The following is a 17,783-nucleotide window of genomic DNA, read 5'->3' as shown; positions in this document are numbered from 1 at the left end:
AGAATTATTACTAAGTTGGGTTTTAGGCACTAAGTGTTTGGTTTCCCCTTAGAGCTGAACTTAAATTTAAACATATAGGTACAAGTTAGTTGGAGTTTATCTTTATGGTCATTGTACACATATTCAGAGGACTGTATTTGATTATAATAAAATTTTCAAGATGTCAGATACATCTCTCCAAAGGCCTTTATTTCTCTTTTATTGATGATAAAGCAGGTGTAGAGTGGGTTGTTTATTTTTGGACATATACAAGACTGAATTTAGAGAATTAGAGAAAAATAATTCATCAGTTGCAATTGCCTACTGATTAACAGTATTTCAATCTTAAAAACTGGAAATCTTTGAAATTGCTGTGAAACTGTATGTAGGTAAAAGGGATTCCTGAGATGTAAAAAGATTTTTTATCTTTTCTTTAGTATAAACTACAACCAAGATCTAGTGGGTGTAATCTGATTATCACAGTTCCAGCTATAGAGTGTACAAGCACACAAAGTGGGACAGTAGATGCAGATTAAAATGCAGAAATGGTGAGCTTAAGTATCACTTATCAACTGCTCAGTGTTAGAAGACTCTTACATGTGTAATGTTATGATTAATTGTAGGCAGTATCTCTAACGTGACGCTGCCTACTGCTGTCATTAATTAAAATTACATTGATTTATGATGGCTATTTTTGCTGCTAAATGGTGAAGTGAAAGAACATAGTGTGTTTGTAATAGTTGAGCTAGGGGTAAAGAATATTCAGGAGATTCCCAAATGCTTGGGTGAGCTTCAGCACTGATGATAATCAGTAACAGGAGAGGTGACAGATCTGTGTTGCATTTATAAGAGGGATCATGTATCCAACTCCTCTTTTTTCACTTTTGCTACCTCTCCATCCTGTCTATCAAACACCCAGCAGTTCTAAGGCAGGAACATTCCTCCTCCAAGGCCAAGAAAATGTTGAATCTTAATCACTCAGCTGCTTGCTACCCATTGTTCGAAGGGCAGAAGCTGCCTTTACGTAAGGGCTGGTTTCAGGTGTGGGTAAAACATCTTCATGCAAGTGGTGCTGAACATAAGCAATGGCTGTGTATAGGAGCAAGGTTATGTCATTCAGGTCACCACTGCACACTTGATTGGCCATTCTGGAGGTAAACTGATGGTATTATTGAAAATCCTTGGTATAGACTCAATATCGTAGTTTGTCCACAGTCTATGCTTCCCCTGAAGGACTGGTTTTGTAGCTGTTTCTGTGAAAACTAGAGTATATTCTCTCCAAAAAACACAGGAACTCTTCTCCAAACATATGCAAATATAATACATGAATTTACATTAGAAGCAGAGAAATTGAAATGGAGTATTATTTAAGGCATATATGGCCAAATGTTAAACTTTCCAAAACATGGGACAAAGCGGATTCTTTAGTTTCTAGTATTGTTTTTAAAAGAACTTAATTTAGAGAGAGGATTTACATTTTTTAGAATTTATGATCACTTACTTTGCTTACTTTTTTAAGATAGAAGTTTAACAGAGTCTGAAGAATGTTTTGAAGTAGAGCATTGCAAGACAGTTATTTCAAAAGACTCTGTCAGTGATGGTTTGCAGTCATGACATGAGAGAAAGTGTGTCTGCAGGAAGCTGGAATCTTAGGAGATGTTTCCTGGAAGCAGGACCTGGAGGAATTTTGGTAGTGTGAAGGGGAGCATTGCAAATTGACTGGACTTTTAATTTATGTTAGTGCTTAGTGTTTTTGTATTTACTACTGCTGTCTTAAAAGATGTCAACATCTTGAAACCTCATACTATTTTTTTTTCTTTCCTCAAAAGATGAAATGTTGGTTTTAAACTCCAGATTTCCTACATATTAGCAATATTTCTTTTCCCTTGGCTTTGTTGAGTTGTAAAAAGTTGTGTGGTGGGACAAGTGACTGAACAAATGTTGCTGTGTACACAAGTCAAAGGATCAACAGGACTGTCAAATATCCAGGTGTGTTTTAACTAAAATACTAAAACGTAGTACTGTGTTGGGAAAAGGTACATGCCAAACTTAGGTGCTCATTTACTCATTTGCTGCAATTCCACTTGAGGGGTTTCATCTTCCTTTTTGCTAGGTGTGCACTTCAATATATTGCAGACTGTGATGTGTCTGCCAGGCAGTGTCCGTCTGTTTGTGGATGAACTTAAATCTCCTAGTGCTGTGGATGGTGTATTTTGGTATTAAATTCACTTTCTGATGAAAATTATAGCACAGTTCTAGAGAGACACTGCAAGCCCAGGAGATTTGCAACTTGCTGGATGTTCCACTGTGCAGATGCTGTATGTGCCAACCCAGTAACATAAGCACGTGCGTTTTCCTCGGAGGATGCAGTTTCAATAATGTTCTGTCCTTCTGCAGGTTTGATTTAAGTACACTTACTCTACTTTTTCTAAAATAGCTTCTTGGATAAGAGGTGCTAAGCTCAGTCATGGGATAGATACTCCAGCTGAAAGATAGGCTGTCCAAATGTGGTTTGTGTGAATACAAGAATTAAAAGCTGTGGGTGCAAATTTAAAAAAAATTTTACATGTTTATAAAATCTTTTCAATAAATAATGAAAATACTTTTTCTGTTTCAAAATAAAGTGATATTACTGGGTGGGGATTTTTGTTTATGTTGAACATTACCTTCTGTCATTTTTGAGGACTTTTTTTCCTCTGAAGTACTTTTTGTTAACATATAGAGTCAAAATAGTAAGACTGATATTTAAGGATGAGGATAATAGTTCATTTAGCTGAGGAGGCAGTCTGGGTTTTGATTCCACCTTGCAGCTCAAACATATGATGTAGCATTCCTAAGTTTAGAAACTTGATTTAGCAGGGAATGCTTTCAGTGTTTTTCCTTAGCAACCCAGCCTACCAAAACACACCAGAGCTGCCCTTCCTGCTCTGTACCGAGGAACAGTAGCAAACTCCATGGTTTTAAGGTGGAGTTTATAAACAAAAATAGAATAATGAGTCCTGCAATTGTAGGCAATTGGAATTCAGTGGTCAGAGTGTTTTCCAATTACGTATTTCATTGGTCTTGCATTTTCAGTATGATTCTATATGAGATTAAGGGCTGCACTAAAACTCTAGAGCATCATTTTTGTTTTAAGTAAACTTACCTTAAGAATATTTGTGAAATGGCATTTCTTGTGGGGCTTTTTTGCTTATTTTCTTTGGTAGGGGCTGAGCATGCCTCAAGATAGAAGTGGTGCTGGAGGATGCCAGCAGCTGCTAAGGGTTACAGCCATCCTTTGCAAAAGCTGAGAGGGCATTTGGGCCATAGTACTGTTTTAGTTTTGATTTTTCCTTAGACTTCACTTCTGATTGCTGTGTTAGCTGGACCTTTGATCTTGCTTAGTGCAGAAGTTGTTGCTGTGTTATGTGTTGCCAGTGAAATGTATGACATAGTTTGCATATCTTTTTCTAAAAAATAACACTGTTCTGTGTTTGGTGCTGGTACACAACCCATTGAGGAGGACAGAATTTTTCTAGAGAGAAGTGAGAACTAATCTTATAGACCTTATAAGTTTAAGTGTCTACCCAGTTATTAGAAATACTGAGCTTTGTATATGAACCTGGTATAAGAATTTGGTTAAATGCTTGAATGAGAACCAGCAGGAGTTAGACACGTAGGCTTGTCATCCCATACCTGATGCTGTAACGTTAACTGGGACTTTCCTCCCCACCCTTTGTCACTGTATTAACTGAGACCTGATTTAAACATTGTGCCTTTTTTTTTGCTTTCACTTCATTAGAATGCTCTGCTTTCTGTTATTTTGTCAGCACATAGTTTCAGAGAGGACTAATCACTGATCTTTTACAGGTTCCACAAAACTCCCAGACTATTGGTCTGCATTCTGCATTATATTCTCTGAATTTTGCATAGTGAGTTTCTAGTGTTTCAACTGGAAACGAAATGGGGATTTTAATCATGTATCTTGCATGATTTCTGATTATATTATTTTAAAAGTTTTAATATTAAGAATAAGCTCTGGATAGTACTAGATGCAGTGTAGTATGCAGAAGTGAAAAACCTTTGCTGGTCTTGGGTCAGAGTCAGTCAAAACAAGCATTAAGTTTTAACTACTGAGTGTATTGTACAGATTTGTTTGACTTCTTAGGATGCAGGTTAACCTAGCTTGAATTCTTATGTCGTGAAGCTGCACTTTTTTAGATACCATCAAAAAAATAAAAATCCAAGTTCTGCGTTTTGCTCTCTTGTATTTTCAAACAGAAATTTGTCATTTGCTCATTCCTAACCAGGACAAAGTGAATGATATTTGTCACAGTTCACCCAGATTTGTTTCAGATGTATTGTGAATTATAGATAACATTAAAGTAGAAGCTTGGGCTTCAGTACATGGAGATGTTTCAGGCTAAAGATGGGGAAAAATTTAATCTGCTTGAGAAAGAGAAGTCTTGCAGAAGATGATCATTGCTTCTTAACACTTGCCTTTTCTGAAAGCTGATGCCCGTTTTAGGCCTCACAGAACACCTGCATGGTTCCCCTAGAGAGATGAGCTGTGTAATGTAGTGAGTGCTAAAGGAAGGAGCTCTCCCTCCTGCAGGAACCTCAGTCTCAGAGGATCAGAGCTAACTGCAGGGTTAGGGAAGTGGGCAGCGGGTCAGTGGAGTAAAAGGCAGAGAAACTTTGAATGTTTTATTGTAGATACCAGCAGCAAGGGTGGCTGACAATTTGGTGCAGAGCCCAGCACTTCTTTTCACAGCTGTAGACAGTTCAAAGGATAGTAAGTTGTGCTGTGACACTGGTTGTATAAGCTGTTTGAAAGCTAATGTTTAGCAGTCCAGAGAGGAAAATTTGTCTTCTGTTGACTGTCAAGAGAATAAGACACTCTGGCATGCAGTGGGGTGGGAACATGCCTGGATTCTCATGGGAACTGAAAAGGAATTTGTTATAGAGACTTGAAAATACAAAAGAGGTCATGTTTTTGAAAATACAGTGCTGATACTTTTATAATTTTATTTTAAAAACCAGAAGCTGGCATTTCAAGGTATTAAGACTTCATTTGTAGAAGGACAAGAAGAATTAAATTACTCCTGGGACTAAAAGGGTAAAGTCAATAATGTCAAAAAAAGAGTACTGTGCAAGATTTTTTAAGTGGTAAAATTTGGTGAGTCCCGAGGGCTGTGGTTCATCCTATGCCTTTTAGCAATTTAAACATTTAAAATCTGGGTCTTTGCTTTCAGTAGTTGCAATGCTCATGGGAATTTGGAGATGTGCTAATGCAGGCTGTCATTAAATGTTTATTTTGTAAACCTTGGTTGAAATATTTCTCTGTAACATGATATGAGAGCAAGACTTTGGTCAGTATAAATCCAGTTTTTAATATTTTGCTTGTATAGAGTCTTATGCTATTAATTTTTTTTTAAACTGTGCCTATCCTGGCCCTGTGTTGGACATTAGCATTTATAAAACACAATTGTTACTGCTGTAAATGCCTGTAGAGGTGAGGTTGGGAAAAGGCATCCTGTTGTCCTAAGAGTTCGTGTTGTCTTCTGGTTTCTGAATGAAGAAGTGGTATAGACAAAAACACTGTTGTAAATGTGGATAGTAAACAGTCAAAATGATAAACCTAAATTCTTATGTTTCTTCACTTTAAGAGGTGCTCAACAGGTGTGCTACATGTGAAAAATGTCTCTTCCTGTGTCAGGATATCAGTCTTCTGTCAGAGGTTCTGCATATCAGTCCCTCAGAAGTGGAAACTATTAAAAGGTTCCTGCAGCCTAATGCCCCCATATGCCTTCTATTTCTTTATTATTATTTTTACTGTTCTGTCTCACTTCAAACTAAGCACTGAAAACTTGCCTTTGTCTTTTTTGAGATGGAAAGTGAAAAAGAAATGTGAACGTGGCAATCCAGGAAAAGCTACAAGATACTAAACTGCAGTGAAAACAAAGCAGTTTGGCTACAGAGTTGATGTCATCTCTATATTGAAGCCTGAGTTGTGGTATGTGTTACTAATACATGAGTGCTTGAAGATAATTCTGAAATTAGGCTGTGCTAGGAGATTAATCTGTGGTAGTGGACTAAAGGCTTCAAGCTTTCTGTTCAGAAAGAGGTAGCAGCTGAGCAAAGCAAACCCATGTAGTTCCCTCTGGCAGACATCCTGTGCTGTGTTTAGGGTTGATTCTGCACCCAGATACCAGGGAAAACCATGCCAGTGTACTTCCACATATTTGGGAGGAAACTCTGACCTTTTCTGGTAGAGAAAGGGATTTTTGTTTCATGTTGTTTGTCAGGTGACGAGGCCTGGATGCTTCTGGAAGTTAATGATGATCAGTTTTTAATTTTTAGGCTGAACTTCTTTCCTGCAGTTGAGGCTATAAAGACTGAGTGTCAAGCTAGAAGCAGGATTTCCCAGTTCCCTTACTAGCAGACTACTGTTCTGTCATTCCTCCAGAGCAGCTGCTTATAATGCCTATCCTGGAGGATTTAGTTAGAGCAAGCTGCTGCTAAGTAGGAGGTCTCTGGGTAACTTTCTATTGTGCCATGCTCTCTCCATCTCTGCAAAAATAGCAGCACTTAGGCAAATTTTTTCTAGTTTTGGTATTGGTGAGTTAAATTGATGAAAAGTAATGCAGCTTTTGACAAGTCATACTGCCACTGTGAGTGAAGCATATTTAATAGATGCTGAAGATGTGCATTAAAAAATGAAACTACTGCTTTGAAATGGCTCAGCATCCTTCACTTTTGAGTTGAAGGATTTAGTTCTTTTCAGTCATATCAGAGCTCTGGAGCCTCTTTTTAGGCAGGGAACATCTTTTGCAAATTCAGCATTATTTTACATTGCCAAAGACTTTGTTTACCATAGATTTTGGAGAGAATATCCAGGTGAGAATATTCTGGTGGTGTTACAGGGCTGCATAAAGATGAATTCTGAATCCTCAGCTGCCAAAACAGTAAGCTGATCAGGCTTTTGCTGGGCTGCTAGCAAAAATTGAAAGATTGTTAATTTTCTAAATGCTGTTCCAATGAATTCTGCAATGAGAAGGAAAACAGAGGGGCAACTCTCAATTACAGTTCCGAATCTGTATTTAATATATATTTTAAAAAATAATCTTAGCAAAGTAACATTTGTATGATTTAAATGAGAAATACAGATACATTTCTGGTTGTTGGAAAAATGTAAAAAAAGACATTTTATGGTTTGAATTAACAGTATGCTTTAATTTTAGCACAGCTGAAAGGTTGGATATGGGATCCCTCTGTGGAGTTTGGGCTCTAGTGAAGTTCAAAAGGTGTGTGCATGGGCAGTGGTAGTTCTTGGCAGCATTTTAGGAAGGTCTGGTTTATGCTAGTTTAGCCTGAGTTTACAAGACACAGCCTATGTGCTGCTATTTGTTTTCCTTGTCACCCAGATATGGTACTTATGAATATATATGAGGAAATTATGTCCTTCAGGCCATAGCAGGATGCTGAAATGTCCTGTGTATGTGAACTGCAGTTTATTCCAGGTGTGAACTGCTCAGTATGTTAGACTTTTCTTTAGACCTCTAAAAAAGGAAAGAGGGACAGAGGTAACAGAAGATTGCAAGGAAATTAAAGTTTCTATGGCTTATAAAGAATGTCAGTTTTATAACTGGAGGTGTATGAATTCTATTGTAGTAGCTTTCCTGTGTTAGCACTGAACCCTGGAGGTGTTGAAAAGCTGTTTGTTTCAATTTCTCCAAGCACCAGCTTGTTTTGTCTTTAACTGCTGTGTTGCTGAAGAAATTACTTTTCACTCTAATGCTCACAGTGACTGAAGCAGATAGCTCAGGGTAGTGGGAATACAGAGATCAGCCTGGAAAACTCGTGCTGAACAGCTGTCTGTAATTTGTTGTGGCACCTCATAGGACTTGAACTGATAGAGGCAGCTCACGAGGGATGGCAGTGTTTGTGCTGGTAGAGTGTTTTGGGAACATTTGGTGGGGTACCAAGTATGTGTTTCTAAAGCTACTCTTGTCTTATAGGTGCAAATCTGACTCAAAGGGTGTGTAATTGCTTCTTTCATAAAGGTTTATTTTGTTTTCCAGTGTGTTGTCCAAGCACTTAAATGACTTATGTTCCAGTTTATAAATAAATACAGTCCTTAATCTTGCTTGGTATTACAGCTGTTTCTTTCATTTAAGTATGTTTTCACTTTTTCCAGTGTTTCTGTTTTACTTTGATTGTTACTTTATCATGATCATAGAGCCATGGCAAAAATTCTAGGGCCCTTCCCCACTTCCTTCATCTCTGTATCTTACACCCTGTGTGTGTATACTCTGTGTGAAGGGGGGTAGTTTTTTTTTTTTCCCCTACCCTTAATTCTCTGATTTTTTTTTAAACATTATTTTTGTTTGTTTATAGGCAAGTACTGTCAAAACCTGTACTGTTTATTTTGTAACACTTTTAGGTTAGTTGATACTGATTTATATGAGTCTTTCTAGCTGTTATTCTGTGGAGTACCCTATGGACATAAATAGTGTGTTTGACAAAGCTGATTTTCTATATTCAGTCTGCTTCTGGACCTTCCAGATGTTTCTGTTGAAAGGTGTGGCACACACAGCTCATCTGTGATGCTTCTCAGGGAAACTGTTTCAAGAATCCTAATTCTCATACTGCAAACACAGTGTTTATAGTCCTGAGCAGGAGTTTTGCTGTGCAAAGGCTAATCATTTTAATATATTTAAAACTGCAAATACAAAATACATCCCAAGGCATGCTAAACAGAAACTGAATCAGATTAGCAGAAGTAATGGAAATACATTTGATTGTTAGTTTAGCAGCAAAGGCCTGCAGGATTTTTAAGGAACCATCACTATCAGAAATATTGAATCCTGCAGTTCTGCAACAGTAAATATTTTGTAAATATTTTCTTGTTATTCAGAAGAGGAGAGAGCCAGGGTATTTCTGGTACTGATAGAAGTTAGGAAAATTTCTCAGTTAGCCCTGGAGGTGAATTATGGAGCCTAGGTGCTCAAAGCCCCCCTTCTTTTGGTCCTGTCAAAAAGGAATGGTCATCCCTTCAGTCTGTGTTTGAGGAGTCTCTTCAGGTTGTGTCAAGTAGCAGAAGCTCTGGTGAGGTCCTCTGTGGAAAGGAACAAATAATTCACCTATTGCTACTCCTTGTTGCTTCAGAGTGAGAGGGGATTGCTGGCTGGAATACATGGGATTAAGCTATTAGCCCTGCTCAGCTCAGTTTTAACTAAAATGTCCTTAGGCCAGCCTGCTTCACCAACTGGAAAAAACTGGAGTGAATAGCTGTTAAATTGAGCTTGAATATCACTATATGACACGATTTGTTCTATCCATGCTGGGCTGCTTCTTTTAGTAATTTTCTCTGGCCATTTTGAGTTACAAGTGCAGTGAGTTTAGAGAAACTGTCAGTTGTAATTCAAAGGATAATTTAATTTTAGTGTGTTTTGGGTTTTTGCCACACCGCTGGCTTTAGGCTTAATGGTTAAGTAACTGCTTATGCTGTACATTCAGGAGGTTTTAGAGCACCTAATTTGGGCTTCTGTCCTGAATTTCCTTCTGTGGTGTGGTCTCCCTATCCACTGATTAAGCATGAAGAGACTGAGAACTTACTGTGATACCCTTATACATTTTTACATTTCAACTAGACAAATGCACTTTTGATAGAGAGGAGGGTTTTAGTATGTAATTTTAGCTTTCCAAAATAAGCAGAAGGGATCATATCTAATGCAAGACATATTTGTGAAATGGCTGGAAAACTGTTCAAGAATACTTTACTGTATTGTAAATATATCAAGAAACTTGATTATATTGTGTGAATTTAAAGTGACTGCTATAGTTTCTTTAGGATTTATATATGGAGCAACAAATAATCAGTGTAAATGGAAGAAACTAAGCATAAGTTAAGTAGTGCTGACTCAGATAAGTATCTGTTAAACATAGCTATGATAATACATTATTTTTAATGTAAAATATTCTGAATTGAAAGTATTGTTGAGTCCAACTCCTGGCCCTGTGCAGAACACCCCAAGAATTACACCATGTGCCTGAGAACATTGGAATTCTTACCTGTACTCTTTGAATGTAAAACATAAGAAGCCCAAAATTTCGGGGGCTTTTGTTTGAGGCTTTTTATTTATTGCTGTTATTTTACTATTTAAAAAAAAAATTAAATGTGATCTGCTTTTATTGCTTCCTTTCCTTCCATTGCTGTAATACACAATTCATGAGGAAGTGGTTGATTTGTAGCAAATGAAGTTTTCAGCTTTTGGAATGCTCTGGTCAATACCTGTAGTTTTGTACTTTCAGTGTAGGTGCTCCATTTATTGTTTGAGTTATGTAGATAATATTTAGGCCCTATATGATCATAATCATAATCATAATCATCAAACACATGTTTAATTTGACAAGTGTTGTTTACTAAATATCTTTAAGGATGGAGAAAGCTTTCAAAGATAATTTTTAAAAGAAAAATGTTTTACAGTTGAGGGTGTCAGTGAATAGTAACAGCTATGATGCAATTTTTTATTTTAAAGTAGATTATTACTACCTGTGACTTGTGTGACAGCAATTCAACATTACTTACAGAAGGATGTTGTCCTGTCTTTCCTTCTGAATTTCTTGTCAATGCTTGCTTTTAGTGATATTTATGTAGATAAGGAAAACTTCATTTATATGAATAAAGAATTATATTGAAGGCATTAATGTTATTTGTACCTTGAACCTCATTTTATGTTATTTACTGGTTGCTGTTTGACTTTTCAAAATTCCCTACCAATCCTTAGTCCATGGTACTTGAGTGTAATAGTTATTATTCTGTGTCTAGCCTTGTTTCCTTGGAAAGATGCAGATGATAGTCTGGCCAGAAAACTGAGTCAGTTTAGCCAATATGAAGAGTGTATGGAGAGAGTTTGAAAAATGAAATAATTGTGGGTAAGAAGCATTTCTACCGTTGTTACTGTTACTGTAAGTGGTTTTCTTTTGTCCCTTTTTTCTTTTATTGTCTTCCAGGACAGAATAAGGAACTACATTCCTTGGGCTCTTTCTGGTATTTTATTGATCATTACAAAAAATACTGTGTCTGAATTGAGTTTTTGAAAGTGTAGGATCAGAAATAGAAAGTAAACATGAAGCCTGTTTAGAGCTAAGCACAAGCGGTTGTGTAAGAAAGCCAAATAGTCTTTTTAATGTGCAGAAATGCATCTTTTGAGCACTTCCAAGTATTTTTCAAGATAGAGTTTAATAATAGAACTTTCCTGGAACATGTAACATTACGATGTTTTTGGTGTTGAACATGGCCATTAGAGCAGTTCTCTCTTGTTTTCCTTTGAATAATAAATTACTACACAAAGTGGTTGAAATGACACTACTTGCCAAACCTGCATGAGCAATTTGCTAACCCAAGCCAAGAGGAAAACGCTTTTAGTTGTTAACTGTCTTAGCTAAAATCTTGACTTCTGTCTCTTTCTGTCATACTTGATTTTTATACAAGAATTAACAGATTTTGCCCATCAGTTAGTCTGATTCTTGCTTCTGGCCATAAAAATGTTCATGCAATTGCTTCAGTGTTTTTGTGTCAGTCCTGGCTCATCCAGTGTACCAGCTTCCATCCCTCAGGCATTCTCCTGTTGTCTGTGCACAGGATTGTATTTGAAGTCAAAATCTCTTAAAGCAAAACATAATTTTGTCACTAGTATTGCAGTCTCATGTAGCAGGCATAAAATATATGGGATTAGTAGATGGATGAATATTTTATTCTTTGTTTTCAGACAACCTGGATTTGGAGCATCTAAAGATTAAGCAAAGCCCAGCTTTTGATTCAAGGTTGACTTGACTGAAAATTTCAGTCTTGAAAATGTAAGGTTCTCTGCTCTCTGTTTTGAGTGTCAGAATAGGTGCCAAACTGAACTGTATTAAAACTGGGGTGAGCAAGCAGAAAAGCAAGAATGGAAAAGGGATGAGGAACAGGAATGGAAGATGTTGTATTGCTTGTTGCTTATTATCACATGCAACTGCAGGAGTAAACCAGGCTTACATAATTGAGGAGCTGGCTTAGTGCCAACTCATGTAACTGTAGGAGTATGATAGGTGAGGCACACTAAAGGACAGGTAATTATTAAATCTATGGAAAAATTAAGAACTGTGTCCTGTTAAGCAAGGTCTTAATAAAGACTGTACAGTAGATACAATCAAAAATTAATAAATTAGCATATATGGGTAGATTTGAGTATCTGTGGCCTCTTATTTTTTGCTCAACCTGTCTCAAGTGTTTCTGCATAATTTGGGACTGAACATGAAGAGTCCTTGATAGGTGCAAGAGAGATCCTTCCTCTTTTCCTCATTCCACAGAGGTGTACTGGATATCAGCTGTGTGCATGGTGCAGGGAATTTGGCCTGTGCCTCCAGAAAGTTTATACTCTGAATCTGGGAAGTTGGATCACCCTTTGGAGGAAGGTGAATTTCATCTGGGCTGAAGTTATATTTAGAGCAGGAAGCTTCTCTCAAGTCTAGTGTGTCTCTTCTGTTGAATGTCAACTGGATACTTGTACAGAAGACTTAAAAAAGAATTGTGAACATGAAAACTGTTATATTCTTGCATTACTCACAGCAGACAGGTTTGCTTTTGGTATTTCCATGAATTTTCTTTTCCTTTCCTCATCTGTGTGTTTAATCTGTTTCTATTTATTTTATTTTCTTGCTGTTCATTGCAATGGCTGTAGAATCATAGAATCTAGGAAAAGACCTCTAAGATCATCAAGTCCAACTATTAGTCTGACACTGCTAGATCCACCACTAATCTGTGTGCCTAAATGCCACAGCTACAAGGATTTTTTAATACATCCAGCACTGGTGACTCTACCACCTCCTTAGGCAGCCTGTTCCAATGCTTAGCAACTCTTTCCATGAAAAAATCTTTTCTTATATCCCTTCAAAACCTCCCTGGTGAAACTTGAGGCTATTTTCTCTTATCCTCTCTCTTTTTCACATGGGAGAAGAGAGTGACTCTCACCTGGCTACAGCCTCCTTTCAGGTAATTGTAGGGAGTAATAAGGTCTCCTCTGAGTTTCCTTTTCTCCAGGCTAAACAACACCAGCTCCATCAAGTGCTCCAGCTAAGACTTGTGCTCCAGACCCATTTCCAGCTCCACTGCCCTTCTCTGGACATGCTCCAGCACCTCAAGGTCCTTCTTGTATTGGGGGGCCCAAAACTGGCCTCAGGATTCCAGGTGCAGCCTCACCAGTGCCCAGTACAGGGGGACAATCACTGCCTTGATTCTGATGGCCACACCATTTCTTATCCAAGCCTGGATGCCTTTGGCTTTCTTGGCCACCTGGGCACACCTGGTACGTGTTCAGCTGCTGTCAACCAGCACCCCCAGGTCCTTTCTCACAGGGCCACTTTCCAGCCACTCTGTCCCCAGCCTGTAGCACTGCCTGGGGTTGTTGTGACCCAAATGCAGGACCCAGCACTTGGCCTTGTTGAACCTCACACCACTGGCCTTGGTCTGTCAGTCCAGCCTGTCCAGATCCCTCTGCAGACCCTTCCTGCCCTCCAGCAGATCAACACTCCCACCCAACTTGGTGTCACCTGCAAATGGACTGAGAGTGCTGTTGACGCCTTCAAACAGATCATTGATAACAACAGCAAACAGGAGTGTCCCCAGCACTGAGCCCTGTGGAGCACACCTGTGACATGGCCAGTTACAGCCATGGGTGTGAGTCCATTCCCCACCACTCTCTGGGCCTGGCCATCCAGCCAGTTTTTTTACCCAGCTACGTGTATGCCAGTCCAAGCCATGAGCAACCAGTTTCTGGAGGAGAATACTATGGGAGAGAATGTCAAAGGCTTCTCTGAATCTGGGTCAACACAGGGACAGCCTTTCCCTTGTCCACTAAGTGGGTCACACTGTCAGCTCCATGACCTTTGGTGGCACCAAGGTCAGAGTGACAGGCCTGTAGTTCCCCTGGCCCTTGTGGATGGTGTTATATTTGCTGCCCTGGAGTCACCTGGGACCTCCCCAGTTAGCCAGGACTGCTGGTAAATGATGGGGAAGTGGCTCTGTGAGCTCTTCTGCCAGCTGCCCCAGTACCATGGGGTGATCCCTTCCAGCCACAGACACTTGTGCTTGCCTAAGTGGTGTAGCAGGTTGCTGACCATTTTCTCTTGGTTTCTCTGTGTGGAACAGAACAGCTCTGCAGCTCTCACCCTGTGAAACTGAGCATCACTGGTTGCTCTTCTACACAAATCAGAATGAAACATTGATCCAACATCATGCACAAGTCATTATTGAGAATTGGCACTTTTTCTGTTTGCAGATTCAAAAGGCAAATATTTTAAAGGAAAGATCAAAATGTTTTTTATTAGTGTTGGAGTTAACTGTTCATTCTTTTTCTTCCTTAAACTTTTTGACCATTGGGAGCAACTTGAGAAACGTGCAAGACAAAAACTGATTGTAAGCTCTGTTCAGCTGTAATCTGCTGTAACTGCTTGTGTTGCAAAATTTAAAAACAAATGAAATATTTTTTTTTTTAAAAAGCAGGCATCACCCCCAACCTTCCAAGTACAGAGTTCTGACATTCTACCCACCATCATTTTCTCAGAAATTAATTGTAAATAAATTAAATAGCATGGCTCCCAATTTTTTCTGTCTATTATTAATAATTCTATTCTTTAACTTATTTCATAAAATATGTTGGATGTTTTTTCTCACAGTCAAACATCACATTTCTGCATCACTTGTAATGCTTTTGAGAAATATGTGATGTACTTGGAAAAGAGGCTGAGAGCCTTTCTTGACAGTGTAAGATGGCAGCATTTGTAATTCTTCAAGAATCTGTAGAAATACAGGGCTTATCTTTGTTATTGACCTGTGATTGTTGAAAAAGAAACAGACTGGAGAGATAACTGTGACATTGTTGATTATGCTGCTGGGGAGCAGCCTAGCAAAAGCTGTATAGAAAAAATTTGGGGGTTTTGATGAGATGAAGGGTAGATTGAGGGTTTGAAGAGTATATAAGGTAGGTATCTGCTGAGGGTAGATTGAGGGTATGAAGAATATGTTAGTGCTGCTTGTTAATGCAAGAAGTGAATAAAAACTGAAAAAAGTCATTAACGGGGTTTGCTTTCATATCCATCTTGTTGGAAATACAGTTTAAAGAGTAGGTATTTCACTGACTGTTCACATCTGGGACATGCATAATAAAAATAACTGCTGTTGAAACCAGTGGTACAATCTGTTATGCTATGAAGAGATTAAGACTTTGCAATTCGCTTAAGTAGAGACATTGCTTCACGAAAGTCATTATATGTAGGTCATGGTTTTTTAATGTGTTCAAATGCTCTTTATATTTGGGAAGTGTGATCTGCATCTTGTTCTAGAGCCTGTGAATTTCTAAAGAAGTTCTCATTAGCTCTACTTCTTCAGGGCTTTATTTTTGTTTGGTGGTGATTTTTGGTTGGGTTTTCCTGTGTGCATGTTTGCAAAAGGTAAAGCTACTATCTGTGCTCTCCTATGTCTGGAAAACTGTGTCTGTTCTTCCAGCATTTAATTGATGTTTTCTAATTGCCTTCAGTATTTTGTGCTCTGTATATAAACTGTCACGCTGTCTCTGACTGGTTTCTGCTGTTCTTTAAGAAAAGAAATTGTTAGAAATGTCTTTTAAAGGACTTTTGGCCGAACTTAAATCCATATTCCTGAGCTTCAGCTTCACTGATTGAATATTTATAGCCATGATTTATTGACATTGGAAAAGCTTTGGCATGAATGAAAGGAAGTACAAGAGCAGTGGGGACTCTGGCAGTTGCATGTGTTAATATTGGTTGACACAGGTTGTGTTGGCTGTGCTTGTTTTTTAGTTTGTCCATGGTGTTACAGGAATACTTTATTTCAGGTGCTGCTATTAGAAACAAGTCCAAGCATATATTTATGTAGTTCAGAAGTGAGTTTTTATTTTAATTTGCTTGTATTTTAATTCTCTTGTCAAGAGTTTTAACTGCTCAGTATCTTGTATCAATATTCTCACTGTCTAGGGAGATCCCTAAGATTTTTGGTATTATAAATGACTAGACACAATTAACTAAAAAGTGTTTTGTATTTGTATTAATTTTTTTGTGTTTGCTTTGTTTTTTTTAGGTGCATTTCCCAGACACAGAGAGAGCAGAATGGCTCAACAAGGTAAGGAGAATCATTGCTCCCCAGTGGGAAGGGGCAGGAGGGAAAGCTGAGATTAAAATAAAAGGTGAGGCAAGAATCTGAGAACACAGCAGTTTTAATGTGATTCTTTATACACTTGGTTGTTGATCCAGTTAGTCACAAGGAAGATTAAATTTAGTTTCATGGTCCTGAAATGATGAGTTTTACCAATGATTTAAAGTGGCATTATAGTAATGACAGCTGTAATTGCGTGGAAGTCATAGCAGCTGTAAACAAAATCTTTAATTTTCTACTTGTCTGGGATACTTTCCAGTTACTGTAGGTTCCTGACCTACAATCTAAAAATAAATGAAATTTGCAGTTTTGATTTGTGTGTGTGATAATCTAAGATATAAATCTCTGTAACTTACTTTTTAAAAAATATCTTTCATTCAAAGAGCATAGAAAAACATGAGTTAATTGGAAAATCGTAAGAAAAAAAGGCAATATCGAATTAATTTTGTCAGAAAATTCAGATGCAGTGAAGTTCTGATTTTTTTTACATTTATAACTTAATCATGTATTCAAGAACTGTATTTCCATGTAGATTTTTTTTCTCTCCTTAGACTGTAAAACAGATGTGGCCTTTTATTTGTCAATTCATTGAGAAACTCTTCAGAGAAACCATAGAACCAGCAGTAAGAGGAGCAAACAACCACCTCAGTACCTTCAGTTTTACAAAGATTGATATTGGTCATCAGGTCAGTGTCTGCTGAAGGTTTTTAAGAGATCCTGTTTTACATTTTCATGTAGCCTGTTCAAATCTACACTGAAATATTTCTGTGTGACACTTGGTCATAAGGCTGATTCTGATTTCTGTTGTAATATTAAAATAAAAATGTGTGGGTTTTTTAACAGGGGCTTTATTGCATTTCCTGGGATCTGTACTTCAGAAACTTGACAGAGAATTTGGAGATGACTCAGTGTAGTAATGCCTGGTCACATGAAGAGCTCACAGCAATGTGATTTTAATATTGTTCATGCAGTGCTTTACATCAAGTGAGCAGGGACCATTATCCTTTTGCCAGATGATCCAAGTGCAGTTTTCTTGTAACAGATGCACTTCTGATCATGTTATGTGTGGAGTCAATGACAAGGCTGCTGGCTTGGCTTTTCAAGCACTGCTCATAACACAGTATCAAGGGGTATACAGATGTTTGTCTTCTGTTCCATCAGACAGAAGGGGTCTCATGCCTGCAGGAGAGCCTGTTTGACCAGTGCAAGCTGGGAATGATTCTCTCTGCTTGCAGCAAGTTCAGCACTACTGAATCGTCCCTGCATTAACCAGAACTTTACTGCTTTGAGATGCAGTTTAACAACTTTTGTTTGAAGTTGTCTTTCATGTTTCTATTGCTTGTCATAAATGGAATTTCAAATAAGAATTTAAAAATCAACACCCCCACACACCCTCAAATGTTAGGAAACCTGAAATTAATCTTCAGGGGTGGTAGAGGGGAATTGTTTTTCCTCTCTTTGTGACTCTGTTTCATGTAGGTTACAGTTCATTATGCTTTACTTCACCTTTTGTGTGTTGCATTTATTTTTTTAAATTGTAAATCCTTTTACACAGGTCCTTGGTCCTGCCCTAGATATATTTATAATACAGACTGTGGCATTCCTTTTA

At 38.0% G+C, this 17,783-nt stretch overlaps 1 protein-coding gene across 3 annotated transcripts in view; it reads left to right on the top strand.

Moving 5' to 3' along the window:
• The window catches only part of ESYT2 (extended synaptotagmin 2), an 81,079-nt gene that overhangs the window by 14,275 nt on the left and 49,021 nt on the right, over positions 1-17,783 (top strand). For all 3 annotated transcript variants that reach the window (XM_033058746.2, XM_033058756.2, XM_033058764.2), the window contains exons 2-3: positions 16,100-16,141; positions 16,726-16,860. In XM_033058746.2, the coding sequence (XP_032914637.1) occupies positions 16,100-16,141; positions 16,726-16,860 (177 nt within the window). The remainder of the gene's footprint in view (positions 1-16,099; positions 16,142-16,725; positions 16,861-17,783) is intronic.

Source organism: Catharus ustulatus, chromosome 1 (genome assembly GCF_009819885.2).
Source record: "Catharus ustulatus isolate bCatUst1 chromosome 1, bCatUst1.pri.v2, whole genome shotgun sequence".
NCBI lineage: Eukaryota > Metazoa > Chordata > Aves > Passeriformes > Turdidae > Catharus > Catharus ustulatus.
Note: the sequence above shows the minus strand (reverse complement) of the source record. Positions and strands in the feature narration are given on the sequence as shown.